Source organism: Catharus ustulatus, chromosome 4 (genome assembly GCF_009819885.2).
Source record: "Catharus ustulatus isolate bCatUst1 chromosome 4, bCatUst1.pri.v2, whole genome shotgun sequence".
NCBI classification, from domain to species: Eukaryota; Metazoa; Chordata; class Aves; order Passeriformes; family Turdidae; genus Catharus; species Catharus ustulatus.
Genome location: NC_046224.1, coordinates 24,048,699 through 24,060,831, shown reverse-complemented (window position 1 = coordinate 24,060,831; position 12,133 = coordinate 24,048,699). Strand labels below are relative to the sequence as shown.

General features: G+C 49.5%; 1 protein-coding gene across 1 annotated transcript; it reads left to right on the top strand.

The window, feature by feature from the left end:
* The first annotated feature begins 2,774 nt into the window (after positions 1 to 2,774).
* Positions 2,775 to 11,531, top strand: TAB1 (TGF-beta activated kinase 1 (MAP3K7) binding protein 1). Its single transcript, XM_033056933.2, has 11 exons — positions 2,775 to 2,853; positions 3,640 to 3,776; positions 3,968 to 4,121; positions 4,728 to 4,814; positions 5,333 to 5,471; positions 5,951 to 6,064; positions 8,486 to 8,597; positions 8,704 to 8,848; positions 9,209 to 9,431; positions 9,709 to 9,865; positions 10,849 to 11,531. Exons 1-11 carry the CDS (start codon positions 2,821 to 2,823, stop codon positions 11,054 to 11,056), a joined length of 1,509 nt encoding a protein of 502 aa, XP_032912824.1. The 5' UTR covers positions 2,775 to 2,820; the 3' UTR covers positions 11,057 to 11,531.
* The last annotated feature ends 602 nt before the right edge of the window (positions 11,532 to 12,133 follow it).

The following is a 12,133-nucleotide window of genomic DNA, read 5'->3' as shown; positions in this document are numbered from 1 at the left end:
ATGCATTTAATGCTGCAAATGGCCTCGTTTGCTAAATCCTACTATTCACTTCTTTTTCCAGGTCAAGTAGTTAATTGACTCACTCAAGGTTAGGGCAGAAGCTCAGTGACAGGAGTATCCAGGCAGAATCTGGCACAAGTATTTTCACCAAGAAAAAAATGCTTTGCACCAGGTCTGCATTCCAGTGCAAGCTGGCAGAAAAAGGAAAAACCCAAATGACAAAGATTAGCGACTACGAGCTGAAGCCAGATATTTAAATTAGGAACAGGGCACATTTTTAACTGCAAGAGGTGACAAGCCATTGTACAAACAAGGAAAGTGGCAGATTTTCTATCTTGTATCTTTAGGAAAGTTGTTTTGCTCTCACATTGCCTTCACATTCTGCCTTATCGCACTCTCACACAGACTCTGCTCTTGTTAGTCTCAAAAGGACTCACTTATGGATAGAAGAAGACAGAAATGACTCTTGAATTCTCAGTCCTGCAATGCAATACATGCTGACAGTCTCTGGGCACACCCAACGCCTTGCTGATTGCAGTGTCGCTCTGAGCAAGGACAGAGCCTGACTGTGCTCATCAAGGTGCATGACTGCAACCTTCAATGGCATTAAATAACCATAAGCTGCTACTGCAATGCTGAAAAAATGTCATCCTGTTTTAAAGCAAAGACGCTTGCCTGTAGCTTTTTAATGACATGGACAATGCTGTGCTATGCATTTTTCTGCAGCACCGGGAATTATTTTTTTGATACTGGCAAGAAAACAAATCTTTGTCAGTACTAAATCTGTCCATCCTACTTCTAATACAGACTTCAGACCTATTCCTATAATTACTTGTACCTAGTCACAGCTTTACCCACAGGAATACTCTGAATGACATCACTGAGACCAAGCTTATACAGAAACCTAAACCTGAAGAAACTTGTAGACCCAGGCTCTAAATTCATAATTTTTTTCTATCTTTGCATAATATAAGCTTTAAAAAAAGTAATTCTGCCTGTGTACCTAATTCTGGTTGAATGTCTGTATATTTGTGAGCTTTGCATGAAGCCCCACCTTCTGTAATCTTCTTACATTTTGAAGAAAGAAAGAAATAAAACAATTGGCAAAGGATTTACAGGAAAGGAAGCTGAAATCCTCTGGCAGAAACCCCTGCAGCAAAAGCCATCATTCCATAGAATGAGATCAATTAACTGGCAATTATTTCTGAAGTGCACCTGAATTGAATATGTCTGCCACAAAGATGTCATTATAAGTGTATCAAGCCACTGCTGGAAGTCAAGACTATTTAACACTCCCATCCTCACCACAACTGCACTGCTACCCATGACTGAAAGTGCACATCTCTCATGTTGGAGCCCCTGCAGCCACAATGCACACAGGGAAACACAGAGGGCTCTTCCCAAAGCCGTTGCTGCCACAGCCTGACTGCTGGCCATCATCACATTAAGATATGCCATTCACACTCCTGGAGGGCTCTTCTGCTGATTTATAATATTGAAAAGTAGTGAGATTGAATTTTGTGTCTTCTCCCCCAGCTGAGCTGATTCAATGGAAACAGCCTATGTCTGCCAAAAAAAGGATCTTAAGAGCAAAATCAGTGATCTCTGATTTTGTCTCACACAAGGCAGGCACACAAGTGATTTTACTGTTCTTCCTGGCTCAAGACTACCACAAGAACTGCTCCAAAATGCGGTGGGGGTTGTCATCACCACTTGTCATCTGTCCTAGACACCTTCCTACTGCTTCCCTGAGGACATGGTCCAACTACGTCGTTGTTATGGCCTGCAAAAGAGAGAGGGAAAAGACAGGACACAGACTGCAAGCTGAGACACACGGATGCCATGGATGTGGTGCCTATGGAAGAGGGTGCAGCTGAGAGCTGGTACCTGGGCTGCCTTCCCTAGAGGTTGCTTGGAGCATGATGCACTACTAAGAAAACCATTTCTTACAAATAATTTCTTACAAGCACCTGGCTGTCTCAGGGGTCTCTGGCAGCACTCAGGGTGACCCCATTTCACAGGAACCAGGATTCATGGTACCAATTGCACCTCAAAAACTGTGTTCAGTTTTGGGCCCCTCACTTCAAAAAGGACATTGAGATGCTGGAGTGGGTCCAGTGAAGGGCAACAAGGCTTGTGAAAGATCTAGAAAACACACCCTATGTGGAACAGCTGAGGGAGCTGGGTTTTTTTAGCCCAAAGAGGAGGCTAAGGAGTGACCTCATTGCTCTCTACAACGCGTGGAAAGAGGCTGTAGTGAGGTCGGGGCTGATCTTTTCTACTGTGCCTGCAGTGAGAGAACTAGAGGAAGTGGCCTTAAGCTGAGACAGGGAGATTCAGATTAGATATCAGGATGTTTTTCCCCACTGTTGTAGTGGTCAGACATTGGAATAGGCTGCCCACGGAGGTGATGGAGTCACCATCCCTGGGGGTGTTTAAGCAGCATCTGGATCTAGCGCTGGGTGATGTAGCTTAGGGCTTACAGTGGCAGTGCTGGGTGGACCGGACGATCTCAAACGTGTCTCCCACCCCCGATGATCCCATGATTATACGATCCTCACAACCCTGCCGCTCTTTCCTCCTCCTCCGCACACACACGCTGGCAGTGGCGGCCAACAGGCGCTTCCTTCTCAGGCACTTGGTGGCCGTAGGTGACAGAGGGAGGGCCGCGCTGGGCCGGGCCCAGCACCAGGTGCGAGGCCAGGCGGGCTCCCAGCGCAGCCCGGCCGGCGCTGCCGGCGCCGCCCCCGCGGGGCGGGGCTGAGCGGGCCGGGCCGTGGCGGCGCAGGGCGGGCGGGAGGCGGCCGCTCCCGCTCCAAGATGGCGGCGCAGAGGAGGAGTCTGCTGCAGAGTGTGAGTGGCATCTTCCCCCCCCTCCGTGCACACGCACCCCCCAGGTGGGTGCGAGGCAGTCCCCGGCCTCCTCCTCACCCGCCCCCCGCGCTGCCGTGTGGGAAGGGGGAGGTCCCCCCGCCGTGGGGCGGTGGGTTGCTGCTCTCCCGCCCCCTGTGCCGCCTCAGGGCAGGGGGTCCCGGGCTGCGGGGTTCCCTGCACGGTCAGCGGGGCTCACATCGGACTGCCCGGCCGCTCTGCAGCGCACGGAGCGCCACAGGTGGCTTTGGGGGCCGTGCCAGTGCTGCGGGCTGCGGGGTGCCCCGCTGTGTGAGGGGGCAGCTGGCTCTGCAGGCCGAGCCGGAGATGGCGGCCCCGGGGATGTCTGTCTAATTGCTGGCTGCACCAACAGGCCCCAGTCCCTTGTCCTGGTTGAGTAGTCCTGCGAGAATCCAGAGCTTTCCCTGCACTCCCATGCCAGGGGTGCGTGAGGATCCGGTTCACTATAGGGATAGCTGAGTTAGTGCTGTGCTGTATGCAGTGCAAAACTCGCGTACAAATTTCACATCTGCCTTCGTGTTAACAAGAACCGCAGTGCAGCCAGAGCTTAGCTTCAGAGGGAAGGGATGTGGTAAGTGATGCTGTTCTGCAGCAGGGAAAAGCAGAGTTATTGGCTGTGCTGTTAGTTAGCAAAGGGAGAAGGGTTGAGAAGAGGGTGAGGCTGGACTGGTGACCTGTACTGGACCATGATCTTCACTTCACGCTGCTTGGGGTTTACATGATCTCATTCCTCTTCCCATCTGCCAGGAACAGCAGCCCAGTTGGACAGATGACTTACCATCCTGCCATCTCTCTGGGGTGGGCTCAGCTCCAAACCGTTCCTACAGTGCAGATGGCAAGGGGACAGAGGGTCATCCCTTGGAAGATAACTGGTTAAAATTCAGGTAAGTGGCTTGCACCTGGGACACCAGCTCCTGCTGGCACAAGGGCAGGCAGAAGAGGTATTTAGTTTGTCACACAGGACATGGAAGAAGAGGGTGGGGCCTGAGCATGCTAGAGGTGTCTGTGGGAACTTGCTACTCGTATCTGTGTCTTACAGAGATCTGTGACCTCTTTGCTTCTGCCCTCTTGGCAGGAGCGAGAACAACTGCTACCTCTATGGTGTCTTCAATGGTTATGATGGCAACCGAGTCACCAACTTCGTGGGTCAGAGGCTCTCTGCAGAGCTGCTGCTGGGCCAGCTCCATGCAGATCACAGCGATGCTGATGTGCGTCGAGTTCTGCTGCAGGTAAAGAAGCTTTTGAGTGGAAGCAGCTCCTGCTTCTTGCACTACCCACCTCCTCTTTGCCATCAGGGGAGCAGCATCTGCTTTCTATGGGGGTTGGAAACATCTGGTGGTTGCAGTTGCGCTCATCCTGAGCATCTGTAGTGCTTTGTTTCACTCCTGCCTCATCCCATCTGTCCCCTGGCTCCGTCAGCACAGTGCTGAGAGCTCTCCAGGAAGCTGCAGCCTGGACGTGTAGGAACAAGTCATCCTGTGAAGGAGATGACAGTGAGTGAAGGGGAGAAGTTAATGTGTGGGGAGATGGATTTGTGAGTGCGCTTTCTTGAGTGACAGGATCAACACACAAGATCAGATAGGTCTCTGACATTGCTGTGAATGTAATTTTTATGGTGTTGTCTTCTGTTTTGAGTTGTTGCAGATTGTTTTTACAAGCTGTTAACTTGTTGTGCTGAAACAATTGTGTTTCAATGTGCTGTAGTGGTCCTTGAAAGTCTGTATGTACAGTGAACATCCACTCTTATGAGCTGCTCTTAGAGAGGTGAGGTTGGGCAGCCCCAAAGTCTGTAGGCATTGGATAAGAGCTTAGTTTCTCTTTATGGACTTTTTTAGGCTTTTGATGTGGTGGAAAGAAGTTTCCTGGAGTCAATTGATGATGCCTTGGCAGAGAAGGCCAGCCTGCAGTCTCAGCTACCAGAGGTAATGTAACCTTAAGAGCAGAGCTTGCTGAAGGTCCCACCTTCCAGCTTGCTGGATGAGACTTGGGCATATTAGTCAGTTTGATCCAAGGGAGGCTGCAAGTGAAAGTTGCTTCTCCATGGTTCTGTTCTGGAAGCTTGCATGAAATGAAATGCCATGGTCCATTTTCCAGAGTTGGTTATCTGAATGAGGAACTGAGTGTATCACAGAGAGGAGTTCAGCCTGTACATGTGGCCCTTCCAGGGCAAAGCCATGCAGATGAGAGGAAAGGCCTCAAATTTGCATCGCATCTGGGCAAATACAGGCTCTGTTCTTCTAGTGTACTGGACTGTCCTCTTGAGAATCACATCAAAGCTGTGTCATTCACTAGGATTGAACAGAAAATTTTATGTCTTGTACAGGCATGACACAAGGCTAAGACATGTCATGATGAGCCCTCCCTACAGAATTTTTATTCCAACTGTGATTTTTGTGTTGTGGACTGTGTGTTTAAGCTTCTCTCTCATTTTGGCCTCCAGGGTGTCCCTCACCACCAGCTCCCTCCTCAGTACCAGAAGATTGTGGAGAGATTGAAAGTTGTAGAACAGGAGATCTCTGGAGGAGCCATGGCTATTGTGGCTGTCGTTCTCAACAACAAACTCTACATTGCCAATGTGGGTGAGTTGGTTTTTGTCAATGGCTCGGTCTCAGGATTCCTGAGGATGGCAGGGGTTCTAGAAAGTAAAAGACATTTGAATGTGGGGGATAGTTTCTTTGGTCTTTGGCCAAGCAGTGGTATGCTTGCTACTTACACAAGCACTTGAAATCAGCCTGGCTCTTCATCCCTGCAGATGTTGGCTGATGTGGTGCATGTGGCCAAAGACCAGAGGGAAAACAGGTCAAGAGGAGTAGTGCAGGTTCCCTGAGAAACAGAGAGCTTGCTTGGGAGGTTGTGGCTCAGGTCTGGGTGGAGAGCTGCCTAGCAGGCCCACTGTGCTGCTAGCAAGGCTACTTTTTGGAGATCATGATGAGACAGTACATGAGCCTCTCTCTTCTTTTCTGTCTTTATTCCTGTCTCTGTTCCTTTTCCCTTTGGATATGTTGTCCCTGTTAACGGCAGAGCTATCTGGTGCCTCATCTCGCTGCTCCCACTGCAGGTACCAATCGCGCACTGCTATGCAAGTCCACGGTGGATGGGCTGCAGGTGACTCAGCTCAACGTGGACCATACGACAGAGAACGAAGATGAACTTTTTCGCTTCTCTCAGCTGGGTGAGTATTTGGGTTTCGTGTTCTTAGCTGAGAACATCGCATGACTGTTTATCTGAGGCACCAAGAATGACTCAAGCCACAGGACAATAAATAACCACTAAAAGAAGCCTACTATGTTTTCAGATGACAAGTTCAGTGCCTTCTTTTTGTGCCTTTCTAGCCATTCTGGGGCTACAGGGTGAATAAGCTCATCTCACTGAACCAGCAGAAAACGATGCTTTTGTTTCAAGTTTTGAGTGTTAGTTTTGTGTCCAGCTGCCAAAGTGGCATTGATTTGCCCTCCAGCTGCTGCTGTAGTCGATAGGAAGGCAGGAATGGAAGCACAGAGCCAGAGGGTAGAAGTGAAGCAGACAATGTATGATGGCTCCTGTGGAGGCAAACCACAGTTATGCTGCTTTAAGTTCTGTGTGATGCCTCACCCTTAGGATGGTACATTTCAATTTGCCTTTGTACAAGCTGCTGCTGAAAAAAAGCAGCTTCACTTCAGACAGAGCCAGGCCAAGCACTGGCATTTACTCCTCTCACATCAGTAACTACTGAACTCTTAATGCTGACATTTTGCTTTAGGCAATTTCCCTTTTTCTTTACAGCATTTGACACGTTTGCTTTCTTGGTCTAGAGCTAAGCCACCCCACTTGTGTGATTGCCAGTATTTTTTATTGAGATACTTGGGTCCTCTACTTTTATTTAGGTAAATCTAAGATGGCATTCTTGATTAGATTCACCTGGCAGATATATTCTTATCGGGTGAGGCTGTTGATGTGGTAATTTCTGCTACTGGGTCTTGTTTTATTCTATTTCTCTTTCATTCCCACTTTTACTCCTACGCCTGCACTAGGGATATGTGCTGTGAAACAGAACACTAAATACAAGAATCCAGGGAAAGAGACTTTTTGAGTGTGTTTTTACTACCAAAAATGCAGAATTTAGCTGCAGTCTATAGGAGAACAGGGATCTGTTAGATGTACCAACCGTAACTTAGCGCAGCACTGGTGCTCCTGCTTACAGTCCCAGCAGAAGGAAGATCCTGTGGAACAAGACAGTTTTGTGCACAAGCTGTTTTGGGGGCCCAAGGGAGGTTGTTTTGGGCTAGGTTGAAGCACAGTGATAAGAGGTACTGGGGATAGGATTTGTCATGATGGTGTCTGTGCCACCCCAGTCTTGAGGGAAGGATGGGAGAGGTCTTGTGCTTTTGTGATTCTTCAGCCGGCACATCACAGCTCGTTCAGTGCCCTGGGAGAGTTGCTGTGATTTAGACATGACTTCTCTTGGCGTCCTATGAGCCTCCCTGTGCTTGTGTCTATCAATGGCATGTACCTCCCTGCCAGGAGCTGGCAAATGAGCCAGGCCATGTTGATGAGTCAGCTGTGGTCTGCAGCAGATGGAGGACTTGTGTCTTACTGCTGGGGTAGGTGTGGAGCCATCTGTACAGCAAGGCTTGGTTTGACTCAAAGGGAGAATTTCAACTGGACCCCTGCCTTCACCTTGTACTGGGGACATTCATCCCTAGATAAAATCTTCTGTTTTCTGGCTGATAGCTCTAGGTATAATGAGGAAAGGGAGGTTGCCAGAACAGACCAGGTAAATGGATCATCTGCTCTAACTCCTGCCTCAAATAGTGGCAACCCTCAGATGCTCCCTGTTAGAACCTTCCTCAAGGTGGGATTACTTCCTAGCCCCTGCCAGAGCTATATCACGGTTAGTTTATTTAAATAAATGCTTGTTTGATCATTATTCTTATTTTAGGAGTAGCCCACATCAATTTGAGCCCTTGAGCAAATTCAGTGCCTCTCATAGATAGTTCTCCTTTTCTCAGATTCACAGCATGGGTAAGGTTGGAAGGGACCACAGTGGATCATCTGGTCCAAGCTCCTGCTCAAGGAGGGTCATCCCCGAGCACATTGTACAGGTTCTTGAATGTCTCCAGTGAGGAAGACTCCACAGCCTCTCTCTGCAGTCTCATGTATTAGTGAAATTGCCATGTGGAGCTTAGGAGCAGGGGTCAGTTACAGGTGGATGAAAAAGCAGAATCCTTCACATATGTTTTGCTCATCCCTGCCTTCTCCTCCCATCACACTATCCAGAGCTGACAGGCGCAGATGTTCCCCTGCCTTTTCGGCTGCCTGTGCAGCCAGGCCAGCAGTGCTGGTGGCTTTGGACCGGGATGTGGGCTTTGTCTCAGGGCCAGCTGTTGCATTCAGAGTATGCCTGTTAGGCTGTGTCTCCCTCCCTCCTCTCTCACTAATGAAAAGGTGTCCATTGGAACACAGCTGTTCCTTTTCTCCCTGTTTAGCTCCCAATGATTCTTCGGTGTCTCGTTTTGTCTTACAGTTCTGTGTGACTTTGGGTATTTCTTTTCTCAGAATAAGTTCTGCAAGTTTCACAAAGTTAATGAAGCATTTTTGGTTTTCATTCTGGCAGGCTTGGATGCAGGGAAAATAAAACAAGTGGGAACTATTCGTGGGCAGGAAAGCACTCGGCGCATTGGAGATTACAAAGTCAAATACGGCTATACTGATATTGAGCTGCTCAGGTCAGAAAAACTCAGCTGTGGGGTTTCAAGCCCTCCTTTTCTTCATGATCACTCAATTTTCACCTACTATGTCACCATTAAATGCTAAATTGCTGTCTCTTTCCAGTGCTGCCAAATCTAAGCCCATCATAGCAGAGCCTGAAATCCACGGTGGGCACTCGCTGGATGGGGTGACGGGCTTCTTGGTGCTCATGTCGGAAGGGCTCTACAAAGCACTGGAGGCAGCTCATGGGCCAGGGCAGGCCAACCAGGTGAGACGTTCTCATGGCTGTTGACTCTCTGCAGCGGTGTCAGCTGCTCTCATATAGTCTGTCCTCCTCATCTGTGCTGTCAGTGCTGGCCAGGCTGAATGCCTGTGCCACCCCATTCCAGTCTAATAATATGGGAGCTGCTTTGCCAAGCCAGTTCTTCTAGGCAGCTGCCTGTCCCTTAGGAGTAGTCCATTAAAGGGAGTGGGATGACTCAAGGCACAAAGGCACATTATCAGCAGGTAAGCATCACAGTCAGATGAGTTACCATAAAAACTTAGATCATATGTCAGGAAAAGGTTTCCTCCAAAATCTCCTAGAAATCTTTCCTCTGGTGACTTTTTTTTTCTCTTCTCTGCTCAGGAAATTGCAGCCATGATAGCCACAGAGTTTGCCAAGCAGACGTCACTGGATGCTGTGGCACAAGCTGTGGTGGACCGGGTTAAGCGCATTCACTGTGACACTTTTGCCAGTGGTGGGGAGCGATCCAAGTTCTGTCCCCGTCACGAAGACATGACCCTGCTTGTGAGGAATTTTGGGTACCCCCTGGGTGAGATGAGCCAGCCCACGCTGACACCAACGCAAGGTGTGTTGGGGAGAGAATGAAACAAAATGGGGGGAGGAAGATAAGATCTCTTGATTGATCCAGCACTCACCTCACGTTGGGAGAGGAGGTAGTTGGTGTAGAAAGAATTTTCTTATTAGACAAGATTATTGGCTTTTGAGATGTCACATCTGTAACAATTTGATGGGATACAGTACAGCACTTTGATAGAAATTCTTGGGGTTATTTGCTGCGTGCTGCACCTCCAGTTGCTCATGTCTGAACTGCATTTTATAACTTCTGTTTTCTCCCTTCTCAGGAGGCCGTGTCTACCCAGTCTCTGTGCCGTATTCCAGCTCCCAAAGCACAAGCAAGACAAGTGTCACGCTGTCTCTTGTCATGCCTTCTCAAGGCCAGATGGTCAATGGTGCCCACAGCAGCTCAACTCTGGATGAAGCCACCCCCACCCTCACTAAGTAAAGTCCTGCTCTCTTGCTACCCACTGTTTCCCCTGCACCTCACGCTGTATAAAGGGCTAAAAAGCAGAGACTGCTGTCAGTTACCTGTCAGTCAGTCCCTTATCTGGAGTGTGCTCCCCCCCACTACAGTATTGACAGCCAACATCATGTGTTAGCTGGAAAGCAATTGTGTGAGGAGTGGGAATGAGTGAAGCAACAGCTCTGGAGCCAGCTCTGGCGACATGCCTTGGGAGCAGCATCTGCTGCTGTTTGTGGAGGGCATTCTGGCAGTGAGCAGCCCCTCTCTTTGGATCTTGTGTGCCAAGTGTGTTGGGTGCTGTGCACAGAGGCAGTGTGGGTGCCCTTCAGCAAGGAAGAGGGATTATGCAGATCACCTGTAAGGCTCTTGGAGAAGCTGCTACTGAAGTTGATTTGCTTACAGCCCTGGGAAAAAATGTGGATAAAGGTTAGAATTGGGTCGTCTTTGGATCCACTCTGCGGGGTCATACTAGTTAGTGGCTGTGGTTTAGGTTGAGCCCTTGGCACAGCATGGTGTGTACACTGCACAGTGAAGAAGCACTGTGGGTATTGTGCTCTGTAGCTCCAGAAACAATGAGGCTGACGCACTAGAGCTGCTTTGGCTGCAGCACAGGTCATGCAAGAACAGTTTTCCTCACTGCCAGACTCTTCCCGTAAAGCTCATACTGTTCTGGGTATGGGGAGGCCAGCAGAGTGCATGCCTGTTTTTTTCTGCTTCCTCGCTGTTCCTCAGATGCCTGGTTGTACTTAAGGCCTTCCAGTTAATGTGAATCAGATAGCTTTGATGTTTGTCAATTCTGACAATCCATTCTCAACACTGAGCAAGCAACTGCAACTTTTTAGCTGTCTGCTAAGATAGCTTGATCTGTGAAGAAACTGGTGCTTGTTCTGGTGCTTTTCTTGTCCAGTGCATCAGGTGGAGTAGAATAAAGATGTTTATGTTCTCTCCTTTTCCTCCTTAGCCAAAGCCCAACTGTGACGCTGCAGTCGACCAACACTCACACGCAGAGCAGCAGCTCGAGTTCAGATGGAGGTCTCTTCCGCTCCCGACCCACCCACTCGCTCCAGCCAGATGAGGATGGGCGTGTGGAGCCCTACGTGGATTTTGCAGAATTTTATCGGCTTTGGAACATGGACCATGGCGAGCAGGGAGCACTGACTGTGTCCTAACTTGTATTTGCTGCCTGCAGACACCTTGTGCTCCTCCGTGTGAGCAAAGACTGAGCAAGAGTAGAGAGTGTTCCGCTGAGGGCTGCGTTCTGCCCGGAGCTAACTCCTGTCCAGGATGTGCTGCACACTGAGCAGGGGATCTTGTGCACTACACACATGTTGCCTGTGCCATGCTCCCAATCCTGCCCAGCCCTGGGAAGCCCTGTGAATAGGGGAAGGGATCTTGAATGCAGCTCTCACTGCAGGTTTTTGCAAATAAAGGTGCAGAGAGGGCTCCTTGTGGATCATGCAGGAGCCGGGCCCGTGCGAAGGCTGCGTGTGTGCGTGTGTAGGTGTACACGTGTGTGCCTGCGTGTGTGTGTGTGTGTGCTGTCATAATGTTTCCACAACTCAATTCAAAATGCTGTGATTCCAGTGTTCAACTCCATAGAAGATACCTCTATTTTGCAGAATAAATAACTTATAGCTACAGTCATTGGCACCTGTGTAGCTTGCTCTCTTCCTTGCAATGTCGTGTGTGGGTGTGACAGCTCCTCATGGTGAAACCTATTCCTCCTGAACAGAGGCTTGCACCTTGCAGGAGGAAAGCTGCTGCTGAAAGAGTGGCCTGAAGCCTTGCAGGTGACTTAAAAACGTAAGCTCTGTGTTTACTTACTTGCTGAGCTTTGGCATTGAATTATGGCTTAGAGTATCTATAAATACAGGTTATTGCTTTTTGTAGGTAAAATGCACTTTTTTCCCCTTCATGTAGGCCATCTGGAAAGGTGTAGTGGGCAGATGGAGTTTGTAATGAAGTTTCTCAGTTCAGGCACGTGGTGGTGCACAGCTGGAAGTCAGAGCTCTGTCGTGGCGCCTTGGCGATGCGGATGGGCACGCAGGGAGGTGCGCAGCGAGAGAGGAGGGGTCCTGCTGGCTGCGCACCGGCCTGAGCCCAGCCCGGACTTGCTGGCCGAGGTGTCGGGATCGCGGCAATCCTCCTCTTCAGTTCAGATTTCTGACGGCAGGCGGCAAGCGAGGCTCTTCCCGCCCAGCTCCAGCTGTCCCCTCCGCCTCGCTTTTCCCCAGCAAACACGGGAA

What these genes read in the sequence shown, in the direction of transcription:
- TAB1 (XM_033056933.2), top strand. Translation starts at nt 2,821, where the DNA reads ATGGCGGCGCAGAGGAGGAGTCTGCTGCAGAGT. An exon ending in CACGCTGACACCAACGCAAG is followed by an intron (nt 9,432 to 9,708) that starts GTGTGTTGGGGA and finishes CTCCCTTCTCAG; the next exon opens with GAGGCCGTGTCTACCCAGTC. An exon ending in GCCACCCCCACCCTCACTAA is followed by an intron (nt 9,866 to 10,848) that starts GTAAAGTCCTGC and finishes TTTCCTCCTTAG; the next exon opens with CCAAAGCCCAACTGTGACGC.